The sequence below is a fragment of the Scyliorhinus canicula genome, chromosome 7 (assembly GCF_902713615.1).
Source record: "Scyliorhinus canicula chromosome 7, sScyCan1.1, whole genome shotgun sequence".
Lineage (NCBI taxonomy): Eukaryota > Metazoa > Chordata > Chondrichthyes > Carcharhiniformes > Scyliorhinidae > Scyliorhinus > Scyliorhinus canicula.
Window position 1 is genome coordinate 158,671,825 of NC_052152.1, and position 24,314 is coordinate 158,696,138.

Here is a 24,314-nt window from a genome sequence, read left to right on the forward strand (position 1 = left end):
CCAACTCAGTAACCTGTTCCTGCTTTCCCCCATATCCTTCCATCCCATTAGCCACTAGAGCTATATCTCACTCCTTCTTGAAAATATACAATGTTTTGGCCTCAACTACTTAATTTCTGTGGTTCACCACTCTCTGGGCGAAGAAATTTCCCCAAATCTCAGCCCTAAATGATCTACCCTGTATCCTTAGACTGCAAACCCTGGTTCTGTGCAGCCCTCCACCATCGGCAACATCCTTCCTGCAACTACCCAGTCTAGTCCTCTTGGAATTTTACAGGTTTCTGTGAGATCGCCCTCATTCTTCTAAACTCCAGCGAATATAATCTAACTGACAATGACACCTCATATGTCAATGCCTACATTGAATGAGTCTGGTAAACTTCAGCTGCACTCCCTCCATAGCAAGAACATCCTTCCACAGATAAGACGACCAAAACTGCACACAATAGTCTAGGTGTGGTTTCACCAAGGCCCTGTATAATTGCAGCAAGACATCCCTGCTCCTGCACTCAAATTCTCTCGCTATGAAGGCCAACATATAATTTGCCTTCTTCACCGCCTACTGCACCTGCACGTTTACTTTGAGCAACTGATGTATAAGGACACCCAAATCTCATTGCACATTCCCCTCACACTATCTATAGCCATTCAGATAATAATCTGCCTTCTTGCTTTTGCCAGCAAAGTGATAACCTCATATTTATCCACATTATACTGCATCTGCCATGCATTTGCTTACTCACTCAACTTGTTCAAATTATACTGAAGCATCTCTGCACATATGGTCATCTTGCAACTGTTGAAATAGATCATCGGCCATTCACAACTATCTTAAAGAAGCCTCTCCATACTGCGTCTGCATGCCTGCAGTGCATGATGCTAATGCTGCAATGTTACAATCTCAGCATCATCTACAAACATGGTCAGGAGCTGTACTTGGCTGATGCCCTCTCCAGAACCTTCATGCCCACTACAGACCAGGCAGATCATGAAGAAGACAGAGACATTGCAACAATCGAAGTGCTGTCCTATTGTCAAATTCAGGAACTGAAAGATGCATTACAGGTGGGCATCACATGCAGACATCATTGTGAGGGGCTGGACAGAGGCCTTAAGGGAGCTTCCCCATGGGGGCCCCACATTCTTTGCCATAGGAGATGAACTAAGTTTACAGGATAGACTGATTACTGCAAGGCAAGATACCCGTCATCCTTAATGCTCCTCAGAGGTACCATATCCAGCAACTCCATCAAGGAGTTGGAAGCAACCAGATACAAGGCCGAGGAATCACTATTCCACTATTCTGGCCCTCCATGTACGCAGACAGAAAGGAATGTTTCCAGATGTGCACTCAAGCCGCATCAAGCAAAAGAACTGTTGCATTTACAGAAGGTCCCATAACCCATGATCATTTACAGCAGCTGATAATTTTGGAATGGTAATCAACAATTGGTCCTAGTTGATTTGTATTCCATGTGGTTTGAACTACCTGCTAAACATGACAAATACCACAGTCATCATTAAGCTCAAGAGACATTTCACCACACAGGGCATCCCTCTGCGACTCATGACAATCAATTCATCTCATGGAATTTCGGAACTTTGCATACACATGGAACACACTTATCATGAGCAGCCCCCTATATCCATAGTTAAACGGTCTGGTAGAAACGGCGGTACACTTAGCCAAGTATTTTCTTGAGAAATGTGCCTGGGATCACACCGATTACTATGGGGCAAAATTCATCACAACCGGGACTGACTTCATCAGCACAGCAACTCTTCTCCAGGTGTACCAGGATCATCATTCCTACTGCTAAGGCTCTGCTGCAGCCTAAACTTGAAACCAATGTGAATGATACTTTCTGACATTTTCGCCTGATTTTCCCCTGCCTCTTTTGTCCCTCTTGGAAAGCTGATTCTAGATGCCAGTCATCAGGCATGATCGTCGTAGATGCTTCTTCCCCAGCACTCAGGCAAGTGCCGGTGCCTCCTCCTGCTGTGGACACATGCCGTGCAGTGACACCAGAATGTGAGACTCTCCATAAATTAGAACTAAAACCCACTACAGCATGTGTCTCTGGGCTGATGGAGGATGCAAGTGTCTTCTGTGATGTCTCCACAGGTGGACTTCCTTCATCAGCAGTGCCCTAGCTCCTCTCTGACCTAGTGTGTGTGCAGGCAGGTCTTCCTCCGTTTCAGGCCTTCCTTCATCAGCAATGCACTAGCTCCTCTCTGACCTAGTGTGTGTACAGGCAGGTCTTCCTCAGTTTCAGGCCTTGCCCTCTTCCTGGTGGCATTTGTAATGAGAGAGGAGACTACATGAGCCACCTTCAACATGAAGGCACTCTTGGCCCTGAGGTTTCTATAATATGCATAGATCCTTACTGGATGGAGGCCAGAAGCTATTCTTTTCCTCTCTGATTGATCTGTCCGACTGCACTCCTAACAGCTGGGCTGCCCGCTCCCCAAAGGTTTTCAGTTCTTTTAAATGTGGCTCTCTTCTCCCTCCCTCTTCTATTGTGGCTTAACTTCTCCTGAGTAAAGAGAAAATATGTGATTGTGAGCAATTAGGGTTTGTGTATCTTACTTTTGTTTCCAGTCCTACAAATAACCCATTGGATTGTGTGCCATGTGATTGGTGTACTGCAGGTTGTCCACAAGGGACAACCTGCAGTACACCAACAACATAGATAAGAAAAGGGATGAGGATCTAAAAAGTGATTTTACTGAGTTAAATTGGAAATTAAAGAGCAGGACAAGCAGAGTAGTAATCTCAGGATTGCCACTGGTGCCACGTGCTAGTGAGGCAAGGAACAGAGAGCGAACACGTGGCTACAGGGCTGGTGCAGGAGGGAAGGCTTCAGATATGTAGATCATTGGGATGCCTTCTGTGGAAGGTGGGACCTGTACATGAGGGATGGGTTGCACCTAAACACGAAGGGCACCAATATCCTGGAAGGGAGATTTGCTAGAGCTCTTTGGGAGGGTTTAAACTAGTTTGGCAGGGGGATGGGAACCAGAGCTACGGATCGGGGATACGGAAGCTGTTGAACGGGCAGTAATAGTATGCAGCGAGTCTGTAAGGAAGGACAGACAGTTGATAGGGCAAAGTTGCACTCAGTGGGATGGGTTAAAGTGTGTCTGTTTCAATGCAAGGAGCATCAGGAATAAGGGAGATGACCTTAGAGCATGGATCAGTACTTGGAACTACAATGTTGTGGCCATTACGGAGACATGGATTTCACAGGGGCAGGAATGTTGTTAGATGTTCCGGGGTTTAGATGTTTTAAGAAGAATAGGGAGGGAGGTAAAAGAGGAGGGGGAGTGGCACTGTTAATTAGAGAGTGCATCACAGCTGCACAAAAGGAGATAGTCGAGGAGGGGTTGTCTACTGAGTCAGTATGGGTGGAAGTCAGAAACAAGAAAGGAGCAGTTACTTTATTGGGAGTTTTCTACAGCCCCCCCCCCCCAATAGCAGCAGAGAGATGGAGGAACAGATTGAACAGCAGATCTTGGAACGGTACAGAAGTAACAGCTGTTGTCATGGGTGACTACAGCTTCCCTAATATTGACTGGGACTTCCTTAGTGCAAATGGTTTGGATGGAGCAGATTTTGTCAGGTGTGTCCAGGAAGGATTCCTTTTTTTTTATTTTTTTTTAAATTTTAGAGTACCCAATTATTTTTTCCAATTAAGGGGCAATTTAGCGTGTCCAATCCACCTGTCCTGCACATCTTTTGGGTTGTGGGGGCGAAACCCACGCAGACACGGGGAGAATGTGCAAACTCCACACGGACAGTGACCCAGGGCTGGGATTCGAATCCAAGTCCTCAGCGCCGTAGGCAACAATTGTGCCACCGTGCTGCCCTCAGTCCTGACTCAATATGTAGATAGGCCGACTAGGTGGGATGCCATATTGGATTTGGTGCTTGGGAACAAACCAGACCAGCTGTCATGTCTCGGTGGGAGAGCATTTCGGTGACAGTGACCACAACTCCTTGACCTTTACCATAGTCATGGAGAGGGATAGAAACAGACAGTATGGGAAGATATTTAATTGGTAGAGGGGAAATTATACTGCTATTAGACAGGAGCTGGGAATGCATAAATTGTGAACATATGTTCTCAGGGAAATGCACAACAGTAAAATGGGGGTTGTTTAAGGGGCACTTGCTGCGAGTGCTGGATAGTTTTGTCCCACTGAGACAAGAAAGGAATGGTAAGGTGAAGGAGCCTTGGATGACTAGAGAAGTAGAGCTTCTAATCAAGAAGAAGAAGGCAGCTTACGTAAGGTTGAGGAAGCAAGGATCTGGCACGGCACTAGAGAGTTACAAGGTAGCCAGAAGGAACTCAAAAATGGACTTAGGAGTGCTAGAAGTGGGCATGAAAAAGCCCTGGTGGGAAAGATTAGGGAAAACCTCAAGGCGTTCTACACTTAGTGAGAAATAAGAGGATGGTCAGAGTGAGAGCAGAGCCAATCAGGGATAGTGGAGGGAATTGTGCCTAGAGTCTGAGGATTGCTAGACCACTTCAGAGGGTGATTAAAAGTCCAAAGTTAACAATATTGCATTATTGGTGTCGGTACCCACAATGGGACGGATGGTAGTGGTGAAGTGTGCACCAGTTACAAACACTGCAGCAAAGTTGAGAAGGTGCTTCGTCACCAAATATGAAACAGATTGGTCTGGGTTTTACAGCCACAAACCAGGAGGGTCACCACTACCCTCACACTGATTTAAATTGAAGCATGATGACATCGGGTTGGCAAACAGATCCATTGCCTTTTAAAAAATAAATTTAGACTACCCAATTATTTTTTTTCCAATTGAGGGGCAATTTAGTGTGGCCAATCCACCCAGCCTGCACATCTTTGGGTTGTGGGGGTGAGATCCGGGCAAACACAGGGAGAATGGGCGAACTCCGCACGGACAGTGACCCGGGGCCGGGATTGAACCCAGGTCCTCAGTGCCGTGAGGCAGCAGTGCTACACCACTACACCACCTTGCCACCCCTCAATTTCCAATAATACAGAAGACACGCAGGTACCAAAATAGAAGAATGCCCACCATTTTGAAACAAAAACAATTAGCAGGCTATTGATGATGTTAAAGAGGCAATTGGGTGCAATTTTATATCGCCAATTCTAACTTTTCAATAATCGCACGGCAAAATAATTTGGAAGAATTTACATCAGGTTTGAGAAGGTAGCACAAGGGCAGGTGAAAAGGTCTGCAAACAGGACAGTGACTGCGTAGAGCAGCAGACTCTGCTGCTGAAGGTAACAGCATTCAGCTGTTGGTAAATTTTGTTTTTTTTAAGTATTATAGGCTGACATTACAAATGTAGAGAGAGTAAAAGGAAACGGGGCCTGGAGAGAGAGCTAACATAAAGGGCGAGGACTCATCAGAGGAACCAAAGATACCTCTCGCCATTGGGATTGCACACTCTGGAAGAAACTCCTTCAATGAGGAGGAAATGAGGAGGAGGCGGCAGGCAATGCCAGCTGCCCAGGCACAGGTGCACGCTGTGATCCAGGCAGATGAGGGATTTACTGTTGCGCACAGGCCAGAATAAGACAGACAACAGCAGCCAGTCTGCGATAGGAGGAAACAAAATCCTGTGCAATGAGTCACAAACAAAGAATGAATTACCTTCAGCCAGAGGCTTCATGTGTACTGCTTGATTTCCCAAAGTTCAAGTTATAATAGATTTCACAGATGTGATCATCAACTCTCCTTTGGGCCAGCCATGGGCATTTATCAATTGTAAAGGTTTAATTCCATCAATGTTCAACTTGCGAACTTGTGTGTGATCAGCATCAAAGCATCATGCAGGTGTGTGCCCACTCCTAGTCCTATTGAGAAAGAGGCTGAGATGTGTTTCAATGAAGACCATGCATCTGCCAAGCGCTTGGACCATGCAGACAGCTCTCTAATATTCTACAGCTCGTGTCTCACTCATCATCGTGGTCTGCTGTGCCATACACAACCTAGTGCTCCAGAGAGGGGTGGCCCCATCCATTAGAGGAAGCCACATTAGAGGAGACCAAGCATTTGGCCCATCAGCTGCAAGACATGACGAGGATTAGAAGCAGAAAGTGCTAGAAATAGCCAGGCTCTGTGGAGAGACAAGGAGAGTTAAACGGCAGAATATGACTCTTTATCTGAACACATTATTCAGATGTTATTTCCTCTCTGACAAAAGTCCTGATTGAGATATTGCTGGCACAAGAGTCCACAGAATGGAAAAGATTTTGTCACCTGTTGCTGCTCCACTGCTTCAGTGTTCTCCCTCAACAGCATGGTCAGTGCAGGCTTGGAGGGCTGAAGGGCCTGTTCCTGCACTGTACTTTTCTTTGTTCTTTAATACTGCCCTCTTCAAAGAGTGCTGTCACCAAACATGAATCATGCAAACATGCCATTGTGCCTTCAAATGGATGGCCATGACAGTCTTCCAGTTCACAGCCTAACACTGCTCCCACTGAACGTACACATCAGATTGGGAGTGGAGCCACCTTTCCGAGTGCTAATTGACTGGCCTTCCCTCTGGGCAGCCACTCATTGGCCAACAGACACTTGATTTGCCATGCACTTCCCATTCCACCTCCCTCACCCTGCCAGAAACCGTCAAATCCAGCCCCTTCACACTTCCAGCATTGTGATCCTGATTTCAAAATCTTAAGGTTTGCATTCCTCATTAATATTTAAAAATAGTATTAATTTGGTGTGATTCATGTTTCATTAAACAAATATTTTGGATTGCTGCTGATAGTGACATATACCTGGAGAATAAAAGTCATTCCATCGTACTTTTTAAACTCTAGCGTATCATTTATCATTGGTTTATGCCATTTGTGATTCAAAAGTAGTTCAATAGTGATGTTTTGGTTTCGAATATTATTAATGCCCTTGTTTTCCGCTCCAGAAATTAGAGTGAAAATAAAGCACTTACTGTGTTTTGTTCAAGAAACAACACAGCAATTTCATTAATTAGTTCTGCATTGCCTAATGGAGTAGCATAAATTCTATTTGCAAAATATTTCACCAGTTATTGCTTATAGGATAACAAAGAACATACAGTGCAGAAGGAGGCCATTTGGCCCATCGAGTCTGCACCGACCCACTTAAGCCCTCACTTCCACCCTATCCCTGTAACCCAATAACCCCATCTAAACTTGTTGGTCACTAAGGGCAATTTATAATGGCCAATACACCTAACCTGCATGTCTTTGGACTGTGGGAGGAAACTGGAGCACCCGGAGGAAACCCACACAGACACGGGGAGAACGTGCAGACTCCGCAGACAGTGACCCAGTCGGGAATCGACCTGGGACCCTGCCGCTGTGAAGCCACAGTGCTTTCCACTTGTGCTAATGTGCTGTCCATGTTAGTTAGTTAGTTAGTATAGCAAGTGTATTAAAATAAGCCACAAATGATTTTAATGCAAATACATAACCTGTACACTACTGAAGGATTGTTAGTCTTCATAAAATTATTATTCTTGTTACAAAATTACTTGTAGTATTGTGAATAGAGAAAACACTTCTTATTTTATAGAGCTTTCTTCAGCACACGGATGACAGATATTATAAGTGTCATCCATTATGTTCAAGCTCCATCACAAACTCCATACCTTCACCATTGACTCCAGCCCCCTCATTAGCCACTGTCTCAGGCAGAAACAGACTATTCACAACCTTGCAGTTCTGCTTGACCCCGAGTTTCACTTTCAGACTCAAATGCCATCTCTATTACCAAGCAGTCTACTTCTCTCTGTAATATTAACCAACTCTCCTATTATCTCAGCCCATATGCTATTGAAACCAATATCCAGATCTTTGTAATCTTTCAACTCAATAACTGAATGCTGTCCTGGTCAACCAACCATCTACCATCCTTCATAGAATTGAACTCATCAAAAATTCTGCTGCCCAAATCTTATTCGCTACTAAGCCCCGCTCGCCTGTCATCCTATCCTCATTGACCTGCATTATCTCCTGATTTCATAATGCCTCAAGTCTTAAATTTTTGTCCTCATCTTTAATTCCATTCATGGCTTTCCTAACAGCAACCTCCTCAATAACTCTATGCAGCTGAATTTTACCCTTCATCACCAACTGGTTTGAGGGCTGGAGTAGGGATACACACAAAACCTGGCGGGTGGCCTTCCTGTCAACTATCTGCCCAACTCCAACTTGTCTGAAATTTTGCGGGGGAGGCCTCTGACAGTCAGCTGCCCACCCGGCCTATTGAGGCCTTTTAGTGGCCAATGAAGAGCCATTTAAGGGTCTTATCCTGCTCCTGCTGCTACTTTACCGAAGGTAGTTGGGGTGGAGGGGATGGAGGGAGGGAGGCATGACATTCAAGAGACTAAGAACATTAGTTGTGCAGGCTAGCATTGGATCTTCTTTGCAGGACCCTTGGACATATCGGAGGTAACCACTCCCCTCCTGGCCCTAGAGTAATCCCTGGTACAACCCTTACCCCGGCCTCTTGGACCTGGATTCCACCTCTCTTTACTTCCTTCCTGAGACCCACAAACCTGAACATACCTGAGCTCCTCAGTGTGGTGGTACTGCCAAAGTAGCCACTGCTCCCAGCTGACAGTGCTGAATCTACAGATTTGCCAACTATCCAATTGGCAGACAGCTCTTTAACTTTCTACTAAGACAGGGGTGGAAGTCTCATATTAAAGCAATTAATGTTGCTTTCATCATTAAAATGCGATGAGGCTGCCGTAAGAATAGAGCGCAGGCACCTTGACACCCAGTAAAATCTAGCTCTAAGTTCCTCCGGCATTGCATTCATTTTCCCATTTCACCCTCCTTTCATGCCACCATTGACAGTCATTCCTTCAGATTCCACTTTCTGGATTTTACTCCTTTAATCCCTGTCCTCTCCTCCACTAACATCCAATTTAAATGGAGTTTTGATTATCCTTTTGGTCGCTGCTTAATCTTTCCTTATTTGAAAGCATATATGTTCCTCAACTCTGTGTAGTACTTTGGGATGGCTTTCCAATTATTAGGTCATCTAACTGCTCAACACTAATGTTTAGATGATGTTATTAAGCCTTGGCTTAGCAACTGTAGTACCAAACTGAATGTATTAGTTGCACATTGCCTCAATTAGATCACATTATGGGAAGGGTGTGAGTAAATATTGTAAAACGTTTCTCTAGTTCATTGTGCTTGTGACTTACTTCTGTAGCACTTTGGAAGAAAAGACAGAAGACTAATTTTCATTTTCCTTATATTCCAGGCTTTTTTGTATGACCTAGATAAGGTAAGCATGCATTTAATATAAATGGGAAGGATTTTTTGATTGCCCCCCCCCCCCCCGAATCGGACACACAGCTGGGGTGTAGGCTGCATAACCTGCCTGAAATGGGTGTCAAGATTCTCAGATTCTGGTTTCATGCGAAAGATTGCTGTCAAGCTGCAAGTGCCAAATGGATAGGCAATTGGCACAGTTCCGTTCAAAGTTGCAGGAACAGTGCAATATCTCCTGGCCCAACAAAAATCCCATCCCACCCAAAAATATTTCAGGCCCTTTTTGAGCACTGTTAATTGTTCACTGCCTGCAAATAGCAAATTGGACACCCTGTTCAGTCACAATGGAAACCAGGGTAAGTCTCTGCTTGAGAATGACCTTTTACAATGGAGTTTTCATATGATTAAAGTCAATCTATCATTCTGCGGAGGCAAAGTGCTACAATATTAACTTTTTGCATCGAGAAGCTGAAGGTGGTATTTAATGGAGGCAACTGGGGTCTCACCTGCCAGCTGGAGAGCCAGCAAGAGCCCTGCTTGCCTCTTTTTGGGAGGGCCCGCTTTATTAAGTGCCAATCAGAGAATTAATGGGACAGTGTTGGGCTATCCCAGGATCAAAGGGATTTATTTCTGTAATAGCCTCTTGCCCATAAATGGTGGGTGAGTTGCTTCCCAAATTCGTAGACTGCCTGGAAATTACATTATGCGACCGGAAGTCAGTGGGCCGGTGGACAAGCTGACTCCCTCACCTCTAATTTTAAACTTCATGGAGTTTGTTTTATGAACACTGTTGTAGTGTGAGGCAAAGCGACGAGGCAGTGTTAAATTACAATGGTGAGTTATTAAACTAAGAAGAAATTTATACACAGAACGTCACAACTCCAGCACAGGCCTAGTCTCGACTCCCAAGCTTACTCTGGCCAAACCCCAACAGCAAGCTCCACACCTAGACACCCGCTAGGCTGAGGTTGGCATGCTCTGTTCCCATAGGTTCAGGGTTGGTCACGTGGCCCGTAAAGGATTGCTCCTTAAAGGGGCCACGCTATCACATTCCTCCTCCCTTTAGTTTCCTTCCAAATCCCTGAAATACAAAAACAGAAAAACATTTGTTTACAATTATATACAGTCAAAGAAGGTTACAGTAAAGGAGCTCAAAGCAAAGTTCATAAAGTAAGTCCATTAGGTGAGGTTCTAAATCACACTGAGCGTCTCAACTTGAAACCCGTTCTTCCAAACATGACGCATCTGAGTCCTCAGTAGGGGCAGGCAAATTGGTAGATTCCGAAAAAGGAGCAGTACTGACAACCTGTTCAACTCCTTCTGCGGCCCTTGTGATTCCCTTGAGAAGATTTTGGCTATAACACTACCGATTCAGCAAGTGGTACACTGGTAACCTGGACTGGGTCCATGCATCCAGTTGCAGGGATGACAGTTCTTATCTTCTCAAAGAATCTACATGTTTTCTCGCTTCACGGCCCTATAGGTCTTTGACATAAGACACTGGGTCACGCCTGCAAAACGCTCCCGGGTAAGTCTGGACCTCCTCCAATGTTCTGCACATATAAAAGCCTTTCTGTGAGGCCAAATTTGGAAAAGCAAGGTCAAACTGTGTCCTGAGACGCCTGCCCATTAATAACTTAGCCGGGTTAACCCCTGTGATGGTATGTGGGGTTGAATTTTACGAGAACAAGAAGTCCACTAAATGAAACAGCAGTGGCTGGTTGTACTGTTTTTTCATTGATGCTTTAAAAGTTTGGACCACTCTTTCAGCGAGCACATTTGAATCATAGAATTTACAGTGCAGAAGGAGGCCATTCGGTCCATGAAAAGGGACCGGCCCTTGGAAAGGGCACCCTACCTTCTTTTTAAATTTAAAGTGCCCAATTCACTTTTTTTTCCTAATTAAGGGTCAATTTAGCGTGGCCAATCCACCTACCCTGCACATCTTTGGGGGAGCAACCCATACAAACACAGGGAGAATGTGTAAACTCCACAAGGATAGTGATGCAGAGCCGGGATCGAAGCTGGGACGAAAGGGAAAATGCTGGAAAATCGAAGCTGGGACCTTGGCGCCGTGAGGCAGCAGGGCTAACCCACTGTGCCACCGTGCTGCCTGAGGGCACCCTACCTAAGCCCACTCCTCCACCCTATCCCCGTAACACAGGAACCCCATCTAACCTTTTTGGACACGAAGGGCAATTGAGCATGACCAATCCACCTAACCTGCACATCTTTGGACTGTGGGAGGAAACCGGAGCACCCGGCGGAAACCCACACAGACACGGAGAGAACGTGCAGACTCCGCACAGACAGTGACCCAAGCCAGGAATCGAACCTGGGACCCTGGAGCTGTTAAGCAATTGTGCTGACCACTATACTACCGTGCGACCCAAGCAGGGTGGTAGGTGGCTGTCTTTACATGCTGTATCCGAATGGACTTAAAGAGTTGAAATTCCTTGGCTGTGAAGGCAAATATTTGGTCCCTGCTTGTTAATGGTGTCTGCCGCAGTCACCGAATGCATAAGCTGGACATCCAGCCACTTTGAGTGAGCGTCTACCATAACTAAAAACATTACACCCAACAAAGGTCTCAAAGTTGATGTGGAGCCTTGTCCACGGTTACCATGGCCACTTCCAAGGTTGCAACTTTGTTGCAGGCGGATGGGTCTACTGAGTTTGACATTACTCACAACGGTTAATCATATTTTCATTCTCCTTGTCAGTCTCTGGCCACCAAATGTAACTCCTGGCCAGCATCTTCATCTTCGACTGACCAGGATGACCACTGTGTAATTTGGAGAAGAGGCTGCTGCCCCAAGTGTGGGACTGTCACTCTGCAATCCACAGGAGAGCCCCGTCCCCAAAGTGATTTCATCCCTATGTTGCGTATAGGACCGGATTTGTTCTGACTTCGCAAAATGCCAGCCAGTGAGAAACATCCTTTAACCCGTAGATAATGCAAAGTCTAAGGTGGTACAGTGGTGCTGTGGTTAGCACTGCTACCTCACGGCCCCGAGGACCCGAGTTCGATCCCGGCCCTGGGTCATTGTCTGTGTGGTGTTTGCACATTCCCACTGTGTCTGCATGGGTCTCACCCCCACAACCCAAAGAAGAGTAGGTAGATTGGCCATGCTAAATTGTGCCTTAATTGGAATTTAAAAAAAAAAGACAACACAAGGTCTCCGTTAGTCCAAGTCTTATATGAACAGCTGAAATAGTTTGATGCCAAGAAAATTCATAGCCAGATTGCTCTCCTGTGGAGTGAGAGGCTCAGATACCATCTGTGGCAGTGGAAGACTGCTCAAAGCATCTGCATTTGATATCTGGGTACCCGGTCTATGCTGATTACACGGCCAACAGTAATGCCCATCTTTGCGCTGTTATTGGCAGGATCAGTTCATGAAAAATGCCAAGTAATTGTTTATGGCCCAAGATGACGCCAGTCACAAACGTATTGATGACATTTTTTACAACATAAATGACCGCCAGACCTCCTTTGTCTATCAGGGAATATTTCCTATCCGCACCTGACAATGTTCTGGACGTGAAAGTGACGGGCCTTTCCAGACCATCTGCCATCTCATGCGAATACCGCACCGATGCTATAAAGTGATGCAATACACGTGACTATTATGGATTTGTCTGGGTTAAAATGGACCAGTAAGGCCGTCGACTGCAGGGCCTGTTTGACATGGTTGAAAGACTTCCTCTGGGAATCTTCCCATTTCAAATGTTGGTGCTTCTTCAGCATTTGATGCAGGGGTGCCAAAATGGTAGTCAGATCGGGTAAAAAGCAGCGGTAATAATTGACCATCCCTAAAAAGGACTTAAATTCCGATGTTTTCTTTGGTTCAGGTACCCCTTTTATTGTCTTTACCTTTTCTTCGAGTGGATGTGATCCCTTCATATCAATTCTGAAACCTAAATACGTGACCTCATCAGCCTGAAACATATACTTATCTTGTTTTAGCTGAATACTGGCCTCTTTAAATCTCGAGGACCGTTTCCAAATTGGCTCTGTGTTCCTCGGAAGTTGCTTCCATCACCAGGACACCGTCAAATACATCACACCTGTTGGAATTCCTGCAGAAGGCTCTCCATTGTGCACTTAAATATAGCTGTTGGAACCAACAATTCTACGGACACGTGCTTGTAGGATTAGAATAGCGGTTTAATATACTCACAACAGAGCCAGCCTATTAGCCATTGAACTTTCGGTGAACTGGCCGGCTGAATGGCACTGATCTTTTATACAGCAGCTTCCGGGGGAGGAGTCCTGGGCAGAGCCAAGGGAGAAGCCCCGTACAACTCGAGCATTCCCAGAGCTACACCCCCTGGAGGACAGGTAGTGCAACTGCACTTGCAATACAGACACATGTATATGCAGATTATAATCCGGTGTGAATCACGTTCACCCCCTGTGAAAATATCGAGTCCAGCGGGGGCGGTGGCTCACAGAGCTAGTCTGTCCGGTGGATGAATTGTTCTTTTCGATCTGCGGAGCACCAGGGTTGCAGCCTCTTGCGGTGGCTGTGTGGGTGTTGAGAGCTGGGGTATGATGGCAGACTCCGGGGCGGGTCTCGTCCGAACTTTATACACCTCTGGCTCGACCGGAGACTGGGGGCGCTGGGGGCGGGCTGGTTCTGGCGCGTGGAACCGGTGGTGTGAGCTTGCGGAATCGGGGGCGCGAAGGGCGGCAGCATAGGGAACGGGGTAAGGGGTTCCTCAGTGGGGATGGGGGGGGGGGGGGGGGGGGGGGGGGGGGGGGCTGGATCCAGCGGGTGCCAGGTCCCGAAGGGATACTGTGTCCTAGCGACCATCCGGGAACTCCACAAATGCGTACTGGGGGTTGGAATGGAGGTGGTGCACCTTTTCAACAAGGGGGTCAGTTTTGTGCTCCCTGATGTGCTTCCTCAGGAGGACCGGGCCTGGTGTCCTCAGCCACGCCGGAAGTGAGACTCCCGTGGTAGTGCCCCTAGGAAAAATGAAGAGTCGCTCGTGAGGGGTTTGATTTGTAGCTGTACAGAGGAGGGATCTGATTGCGTGGAGCGCGTCTGGGAGGACTTTTTGCCATTGGGAGACTTGGAGTTTTCTAGACCGGAGGGTCAGCAGGACGGTCTTCCAGACCGTCGCGTTCTCCCTCTCCACCTGCCCGTTCCCCCTGGGGTTGTAACTGGTAGTCCTGCTCGAGGCGATGTCCTTGTCGAGCAGGTATTGACGCAGCTCGTCGCTCATAAAGGACGAACCCCGGTCGCTGTGCACGTAGCTGGGGAAACCGAACAGGGTGAAGACACTATGCAGGGCCCTAATGACTGTGGGACGTCATATAAGGGCATGGAATGGCAAAAGGGAATCGGGAGAACTCGTCGATGATGTTGAGGAAATAAATGTTCTTGTTAGTGGAGGGGAGTGGCCCTTTGAAATCGATTAAGGCGTTCAAAGAGCCTAGAAGCCTTGACCAGGTGGGCCCTGTCTGGTCTATAGAAGTGCGGTTTGCACTCTGCACAGATCGGGCAGCCCCTGGTGACCGCTTTTACCTCCTCGTTGGAGAAAGGCAAGTTTCGGGCTCTGATGTAGTGGGCGAGCCGGGTGACCCCTGGATGGCAGAGATCAATGTGGATGGCTTTCAGACGGCTGATCTGCGCGCTGGCGCATGTCCCACGGGATAGGGCATCTGAGGGCTCGTTGAGCTTCCCTGGTCGATATTTAATATCGTAACTATAGGTGGAGAGTTCGATCCTCCACCGAAGGATTTTATCATTTTTTATTTTGCCCCTTTGCGGGTTGTCAAACATAAAGGCAACCGATCGTTGGTCGGTGATGAGGGTGAACCTCCTACCTGCGAGGTAGTGCCTCCAGTGACGAACAGCCTCCACGATGGCTTGTGCTTCCTTCTTGACTGAGGAGTGTCGGTGTTCTGAAGCGGATAGGGTACGAGAGAAAAATGCAACGGGCCTCCCTGCCTGATTTAAAGTGGCTGCTAGAGCTACCTCTGAGGTGTCGCTCTCAACCTGAAAGGGAGTGGATTCATCCACCGCCCACATGGCCGCTTTGGCGATGTCCTCCTTGATGCAGCTGAAGGCCTGGCGCGCCTCAGCTGACAGGGGAAATCATGTGGCCTTAAAGAGTGGGCGGGCTTTTTCCGCATATTGAGGGACCCACTGGGCGTAGTATGAGAAGAACCCCAAGCACCGTTTGAGTGCCTTGGGGCAATGAGGGAGGGGGAGTTCTTATTATGCCTGGATTTCCAGTGCAACCTCAAGAGCCTCACCCTCAGCTTCGGCGGGCGGGAGGGGGCGCATGCGGTCCGGGTCTGGGCCCAGGACTCCGTTCTCCACAACGTAGCCGAGGATGGCCAGTCTGTTTGTGTGGTAAACGCATTTCTCCTTGTTATAAGTGAGATTTAATTTCTGTGCCGTTTGGAGAAAATGGTGGAGGTTGGCGTCGTGGTCCTGCTGGTCATAGCCGCAGATGGTAACATTGCCCAGATACGGAAATGTGGCCCGCAGCCCGTACTGGTCTACCATTCGGTCCATTGCTCGTTGGAACACCGAAACCCCGTTAGTGACGCCGAAAGGGACCCGGAGGAAGTGGAAGAGGCGGCCATCGGCCTCGAATGCCGTGTAGTGGCTGTCTTCCGGGCGGATTGGGAGCTGGTGGTATGCAGACTTCAGATCCACCGTGGAAAATAGCCGATATTGGGCGATCTGATTAACTGCAATTGTCTGCAATTCTGGGGAAGGGATAGGAGCGTAAAGCGATTTATGGTCTGGCTATAGTCGACGACCATGCAAAATGTTTCCCCGGTCTTGACGACCACCACCTGAGCTCTCCAGGGACTATTACTGGCCTCTATGATCCCCTCACTGAGCAGCCGTCGGACCTCCGATCGGATAAAGACCCTATCCTGTAGGCTGTATCGCCTGCTGCGAGTAGCTACTGGCTTGCAATCTGGAGTGAGATTGGCGAAGAGCGGAGGGGGGAAGATGCGCAGCGTGGTTAGGCTGCAGATAGCGAGTGGGGGCAGGGGCCTGCCGAAGCTGAGGGTGAGGCTCTTGAGGTTGCACTGGAAATCCAGGCCTAATAAGAGTGGCGCGCAGAGGTCGGGCAGGACATAAAGTTTAAATTTAGAATAACTAGCGCCTCGAATTGTGAGCGTAGCAACGGTGCGTCCTTGGATTTGGACTGAGTGGGAGCCCGAAGCAAGGGCGATAGTTTGGCTCACCGGAAAAATAGAAAGCGAACAGCGTCTTACCAGCTCTGGATGTATAAAGCTCTCGGTGCTCCCGGAGTCAAAGAGGCATGGCGTGCTGCACCCGCTGATCTGGACCTCCGCCATCGAACATCGTAGGTGCTTGGGGCGGGATTGATCCAGGGTGACTGCGCTGAGTTGCGGGTAGTCGGCGGCTCGATCAGCTGTGCTGGAGTGGCCCCGTGATGACTGCCCTCTGAGTTCGTAGTCGTCGAGGTGAGTTTCAGAGTTTGAAGGGGATGGATCCCAAGATGGCCACCCCCATGAGTCGCAAATGGCCGGCCGCATGGAAGAGGATTGCCAAGATGGCTGCCGCCATGAGTCGCACATGGCCGGACGCATGGAGGAGGATTGCCAAGATGGCCGCCCCCATGAGTTGCACATGTTGGGTGGGGGCGGAGTCGGCATACAGGCTGCAGCATTTCAGGGTCTGCAGGCCTGTGAATTCAGGGAACGAGTGCTTTGAGCCATGGGAGGGTTAGAGGCTGGGGCTTTCTTCGCCAGACACACTCTGGCATAGTGTCCTTTTCGCCCGCAGCTGCTGCAGGTCGCGTTACGGGCCGGGCAGTGCTGCCGCGGGTGCTGGCTTTGGCCACAGAAATGGCAGGCTGAAGCAGCTGAGTAGCTGGCTGGGGCAGCAGAGTAATTGGCTGGGGCAGCAGAGTAACTGGCTGGGGCAGCAGAGTAACTGGCTGGGGCAGCGCGGTAGCTGGGGTCCGTGCGGCACAGGCTTGGGGGGACTGTTGGTCGGGGGTCCACGATGAGGTTGCGGGGTCCGCGGGAAACGAGGTGAGGCTGCGGAAGGAAACTTCCATAGTGGTAGCAGCCTCCACAGTAGTGTCTAAGTCCTGGGCCCCCTTTTCTAGCAGTCTTTGGCGCACATAGTTAGACCTAAGGCCCGCCACGAAAACGTCCCGCACAGCAAGCTCCCTATGTTCAGCCGCGGTAACGGCTTGATAATTACAGTCATTGGAAAGATTGTTCAATTCCCTTACAAACTCAACTAGCGCTTCTGTAGGCCGCTGACGGCGGGTCGTAAACACGTGGCGTGCATAAACCTCGTTAATGGGCCTAACGTACATTTTGTCCAATATTGCCAGCGCTGCGGTGTAAGAACCGGCCGGATTCAGCTGTGTGGATATTCTGTGGCTTACCCTCGCGTGCAGTAGGCTGAGTTTTTGTTCCTCCGCTGTTCCGGCGGTGCTGGCTTCCGCCAGGTAGGCTTTAAAACATCTCAGCCAGTGGGAAAAAATTTCCTTAGCCTCTGCATCCTCTGGGTCGAGTTCTAGGCGTCCGGGCTTGAGGGCTGCTTCCATGATTTCTTTGACTGTTTCCTGAATATATTAAATTGTAGGAACCAACAATTCTACGGACACGTGCTTGTAGGATTAGAATAGCGGTTTTAATATACTCACAACAGAGCCAGCCTATTAGCCATTGAACTTTCGGTGTACTGGCCGGCTGACCATGTAGCACTGATCTTTTATACAGCAGCTTCCGGGGGAGGAGTCCTGGGCAGAGCCAAGGGAGAAGCCCCGTACAACTCGAGCATTCCCAGAGCTACTCTCCCTGGAGGACAGGCAGTGCAACTGCACTTACAATACAAACACATGTATATACAGATTATAATCTGGTGTGAATCACATTCACCACAATAGCAGATGATATATCGAAGGGCAACCTCGTATATTCGAACAAGCCTTTGTGGGTGTTTATGGTGATGAAAGTTGTTGACTCATCGTCCAGCTCAAGCTGTTGGAACACATGGCTTAAATCCAAATTGATGTACTTGAGGCCCATTGCCAACTTGGTGTAAAAAGTCTTCTGTCCTGGGAATTGGATATTTATCAACATTAGCAGCCCTGTTTTTGGTCATTTTGTAATCACCACAGATTCAGACTGTGCGGTCCAGGTTCAACAATGGGACGATCAGCAGTGGTCTGATGTGAAAAAATGTTGCCATTGCTTGTGGCTCTATGTAGCTCTTTACTTTCACTCCTTTTCTGCACCGCGACTCTCGCTGGAAAACCTGGTGGTTATTATATGGAAGTTCCTGGAAAACCCCATCCACGTTACTGAATATTTCTAGCCAAATTAACTTGATTTTCTTCAGCCAATCCCACCCCATGAAGCTTGGCCTTTGTCTTGTCACTACGATTAATGGCAGCTGGGATGACTGGTTTTGGTACAACACTGGTATTGATGCCATCCCCAACATCTTCAGCGCCTCTCCAGTATAGGTGGCTAAGGTGGCAGATGTACTGCTGAGATTTACAGTTGCAGTCCTCCCTTCAATACCTAAATTTTTGCTCACGCACTACTGTGGCAGCCACCCCTCTATCCAATTCTACCATAAGCGGATGGCCGTTGACAACAAGGATAATCTCAAACTGGGGTGTTTTATTAAATCTCACCATGTGACCTTATAGACTTCAGGCTTTTCTTCAGAGTCTTCTTCAAGCTTGTTCAATGGAGTCATCAACATTTTTGTCTGGTAAATTGGGTAAGTATTAGAGTATTAGAACAGTACAGCACAGAACAGGCCCTTCGGCCCTCGATGTTGCGCCGAGCAATGATCACCCTACACAAACCCACGTATCCACCCTATACCCGTAACCCAACAACTCCCCCCCTTAACCTTACTATTAGGACACTACGGGCAATTTAGCATGGCCAATCCACCTAACCCGCACATCTTTGGACTGTGGGAGGAAACCGGAGCACCCGGAGGAAACCCACGCACACACGGGGAGGACGTGCAGACTCCACACAGACAGTGACCCAGCCGGGAATCGAACCTGGGACCCTGGAGCTGTGAAGCAATTATGCTAACCACCATGCTACCGTGCTACCCCAAGTCTGTCTGACTCTGCAACTGGCATCTGAAACAGATGAATTCCTTATCCTTGCACCTGTCTTGGGAATACTCTCCCCCACAACGATAACAAGCCTCACACTCTTGTGACTGCCAGTCATTTCTCCTCTTCTCCAGCTCCACTGCTCCCTCACTCCTGGAACTTTGAACGGCTGTCGCTCCCCACCGTAACTGGTTCACCTCGCTTTGCACGCCGTGTAAGTCAAAAGCGCTTTGTTCAGCGCCTTCAGGCATTCCAGCCAATTACATCACTTTGTCCAAGGATATCTTGGTTTCTGCCAGCACCTTCTTCTGAATATTTAAGTTGTTGATCCCACAGTCCAACCAGTCACGCAATATGTCTCTTAAGAGAAGTAGCAGATTAATAATGTTCTGACATCTGTTAAAGTCTAGTTACAAAAGCGGATACCATTTCTCCAGGACCTCTAATAGCTGTATGAAATATTTATGTGCTACATAATAATGGAAGGTCGGGGATTGTAATGGCCCCTCACTAGTTGCACCAACTGATCAAAGGACTTAGATCTGGTGCCTCCGGAGATGTTAGGCTTTGCACGAGGTTATATGTTTGTGGGCTGCAAACAGTAATATAACTTTCTGTTTATTGTAAGGGTCCTTCCTGTTGATTCCCTTATTTCTCCGTTCTTTATTTTTGCCATTATCATCTTTAATCCATGGATGCTTAATGGATAAGTATCGTTTTAAGTAAAGCAGCAGAGACTATGAGGAATTTGAAAGTTATAGCAGAGAACATTCTGCTAGCTTTGGACAGAAAAACTGAGACTTTTCAGCACCAGAGAGATGGGGTGGGACTCACGTCGACTGGCTGGCTGGTGGCCAATGACCTGGCCAAAAGGCCGTATTCTGCCCGGTAACAGGTAATGATTGGCTCCTGCCTGAGAGGAATGATTTCCAGAGACCTAAGGAAAGCAGGGCATTCAGAGAATAGGACCTGCTCTCTCTGCCTCATGTTTTATCCAGAAATACTGTGAGCTGCTGTATTTCTGAAACTGCAGAGACATGAATACATCTGCAGTGAAAGCCATTACAGACTGGAAAGCAGAAATCTCGACCTGAAAGCCTGGTTTAAAGGACAGTGTGCTAGAAACAACCATCTGAAACAAAGACTTTCATGCCTTTCATTATTATTTTTACATCTGCTTCGTCTCTCTGTGTTTGTCTGTCGTGTGTGTGTGTTTATAGAGGGTGGGGCAAATTAAAGTGGGGAGATAGGAATTAGTTTTTTTTTTATAAATGTTTTTATTCAGTTTTCATATTTTATATTGAACAAATTACAAATTGTTAGGAGAGAAAAAGAACAAAAAAAAACAACAAACAAACACGCAAAAATTAACATACATATTTACAGGTAAGCATCTTCGTAGTAGTAACTGCGCCCCCCCCCCCCCCCCCCCCCCCCCCCTCACCATGTTTATTTAGTTTGGTTTTGGGCCTTAGCTAGCCATCGAACCCCCGTACCGAACCTGTAGCCCCCCCCCCCCCCCTCCCGCTACCTTCCCCCGACTATTCTTCCTCTTGTACATTGGCCACAAATAGGTCCCGGAACAGTTGCATGAATGGCTCCCACGTTCTGTGGAAGCCGTCGTCCGACCCTCGGATGGCAAATTTGATTTTCTCCATTTGGAGAGATTCCGAGAGGTCGGACAGCCAGTCCGCAGCTCTGGGCGGTGCTGCTGACCGCCAGCCAAACAGGATTCTACGGCGGGCGATCAGGGAGGCAAAGGCAAGGGCGTCCGCCCTCCTCCCCAGGAATAGATCTGGCTGTTCTGAAACCCCGAAGACCGCCACTATCGGGCATGGCTCCACCCTCACTCCCACCACTTTGGACATAACCTCGAAGAAGGCTGTCCAGTACTCCACGAGTCTGGGGCAAGACCAGAACATGTGGGCGTGGTTGGCCGGGCCTCTTTGGCACCGTTCACATCTGTCTTCCACCTCCGGGAAGAACCTACTCATACGGGTTCTTGTTAAGTGGGCTCTATGTACCACTTTTAGTTGCGTCAGGCTGAGCCTTGCGCACGTGGAGGTGGAGTTGACCCTATGCAGTGCTTCGCTCCAGAGTCCCCACCCTATCTCCATCCCCAGGTCGTCCTCCCATTTCCTTCTTGTTGCGTCCAGTACGGTGTCGTCCCTATCTACCAGTCGGTCATACATGTCACTACAGTTCCCTTTCTCTAGGATACTTGCGTCCAGTAGGTCTTCCAGTAGTGTCTGTCGTGGCGGTTGTGGGTACGTCCTTGTCTCCTTTCGTAGGAAGTTTTTGAGCTGCAGGTACCGTAGCTCGTTCCCCCCAGCTAGCTGAAACTTCTCTGTCAGTTCGTCCAGTGTTGCGATCCTGTCGTCCGTGTATAGGTCCCTGACTGTCAGTGTCCCCCCGTCCTGCCTCCACCTTTTGAAGGTGGCGTCAGTCAGTGCTGGTGTGAACCTATGGTTGTTGCAGATGGGAGCCCTGTTCGACATTTTGGTCAGGCCAAGTTGCTGCCGCAGTTGGTTCCAGGATTGGAGGGTGGCTGTCACCACTGGGCTGCTGGAGTGTTTTTTGGGTGGGGATGGGAGTGCTGCCGTGGCGAGGGCCCGGAGGGAGGTTCCCATGCAGGAGGCCTCCTCCGCACGCACCCACTCAGCCTCTGGCTCCTGGATCCATCCCCTTACTCGCTCGGCTGTTGCTGCCCAGTGGTAGAATTGTAGATTCGGGAGGGCTAGCCCTCCCCTGGTTTTTGTTTTTTGTAAGACCTTCTTTGGGATCCTAGCATTTTTACCCCCCCATACGAACGCCATGATGAGTTTGTCCAGCGCTTTGAAAAAGGCCTTGGGGATGTAGATCGGAATGGATCTAAACAGGAAGAGGAACCTGGGCAGTACGTTCATTTTGATCGTCTGAACTCTCCCCGCGAGGGAGAGCGGGAGTGTGTTCCATCTTTGCAGGTCCTTTTTAACTTCCTCCGTCAGGCTGGTGAGGTTCCATTTGTGGATCCCTTTCCAGTCATGGGCTATTTGGATCCCCAGGTAGCGGAATTTATGTCGGGCTTGATTGAACGGCAGCCCCTTTAGTGCTGCCCCCCCCCCCCCCCCCCCTTGCGGGTGTACTGGGAAGATCTCACTTTTGCTCATGTTGAGTTTGTAGCCCGAGAAGGCTCCAAACTCTTTCAGGAGCGCGATGATTCCGTCCATGCTGCTTTGTGGGTCCGAGATATAGAGGAGCAGATCATCCGCATAGAGTGAGACTCTGTGCTCTCTACCTCCCCTTCGGATCCCCCTCCAATTTTTTGCTGCCCTGAGCGCGATTGCTAGCGGTTCAATTGCTAGTGCGAACAGCAGCGGGGACAGTGGGCATCCTTGTCTGGTGCCCCTGTGCAGCTGGAAGTATTGGGAGTTGGTATTGTTGGTCTGTACACTCGCCATGGGAGCGTTGTACAGGAGCTTTACCCAAGCGGTGAACCCTGTTCCAAGCCCGAACCGCTAGATAGGAATTAGTTGATAGTTAACCAGTTCTATTTGCTGCACATTTCATTATAGTTCTTGTTAAAACTAAAAAGTAACTGTGTTTAAACTTACAAACCGAGTGACTGTAATAATTGGGTAGCCAAGGGCTAAAGACTTCAGGCATTTTTCAAAGAATTATTGGTTAATTCAATTGCGTTGCGACTCCAGGTCAACGGGGCTGGAATTGACCGCGCCCTAGCCCAGAGTGTCGTAACATTATCTTCTGCCGTTATTTCATTGGCATCAAAACCTTTCGACATATTGGCCCCAACTTTCAATCTCTGGATCAAACGGATCAATTTTCCTGAATAGTGGCACAGGTATTCAACTGCTGCCGATCTTTTCCCTTTTTAGGACTCTTGAGAGGCCACTCTTCCCCACCTTCAAATTTTTGATGACTTTACTTCAACTGGATTGATTTATCCCCATCGTCAATGTTGTAGTGCAAGGCGAAGCAAAAGAGGTACGGTTAAATCACAGCGGTGATTTATTAACATAGAAGAACTTCATATGCAGAACAGTACAACTCCAACACTAGCCTATTTCCCTTGATTCCCAAGCTTATTCTGACGATACCCCAACAGCCAGGTCCTTGCCTAGACACCCAAAAAGCTGTTGTTGGCGCTCTCCATCCCCATAGGCTCCGGGCAGGTCCCTTGACCTGCAAAGGAGCGCCCCTTAAAGGGGCCACGCTACCACAAACACATAGCAAATAACGGACAGAAAAAGGCGGGAAGCAGCTGGCAAGCAGTTTAAATACTCAGTTGTGATTGTTGAGGACAGCACTGTTTTCTGAGGGCAGCATTGTAACAAAATTAGGAGACTATTTGTATAGATATAGAATCAGCATTAATTGCTTGTTTTGGTCACTCATCAATATGATCCTTTTTCCAGCAAATTAGGACCACTGAGAGATACATCAGGAAACTGGAGTTTCACATCAGCAGGGTAAGAATTTGCAGTCACATAAAATAAAAATCATTGTTTGTTTTTTTTCTAATTAAAAGGGTGCAATTCAAGTGGCTTCAGATGGATAATAAAAGCAGTTGTCTTGGATAACCCATCTGGCATTCTCCTAACTGCTGCTTCACATGAGTTTTTCAGTGAAATATAATGTATTGAGGGCAAAAGGTTTAACTTCATAAATTATAAAGTCACTCGAGTTCATTGAATTAAGTGCAGATTTTTGAAATGTGGGAAAGGAATGAAACTTTTGTTCTACAAGCACTTGGAAAGCAGTCACAAACTGCAGTTGTTAAGTACAATATGCATTTTTTTTACATCAAACCATGAAACCTTTGTCCTATTGGCCACATAATAAATCTAAAATCTGTGACTTTTTTACTACCCTGTTTAAAAACATTGCACTGTGACACATTGAAATGTTTTGCTGGGCTGATATTCCGTAAT

General features: G+C 47.9%; 1 protein-coding gene across 11 annotated transcripts in view; it reads left to right on the forward strand.

Annotated features, from left to right (window-relative positions):
* ripor3 (RIPOR family member 3) overlaps positions 1–24,314 on the forward strand; it is a 318,117-nt gene that overhangs the window by 154,851 nt on the left and 138,952 nt on the right. For all 11 annotated transcript variants that reach the window (XR_005461375.1, XM_038803147.1, XM_038803155.1 and 8 more), the window contains 2 exons: positions 9,263–9,286; positions 23,799–23,852. Coding sequence is in view for 10 of the 11 variants with exons in the window: in XM_038803147.1 (XP_038659075.1) it covers positions 9,263–9,286; positions 23,799–23,852 (78 nt within the window). In the remaining variant the exon portion in view is untranslated. The remainder of the gene's footprint in view (positions 1–9,262; positions 9,287–23,798; positions 23,853–24,314) is intronic.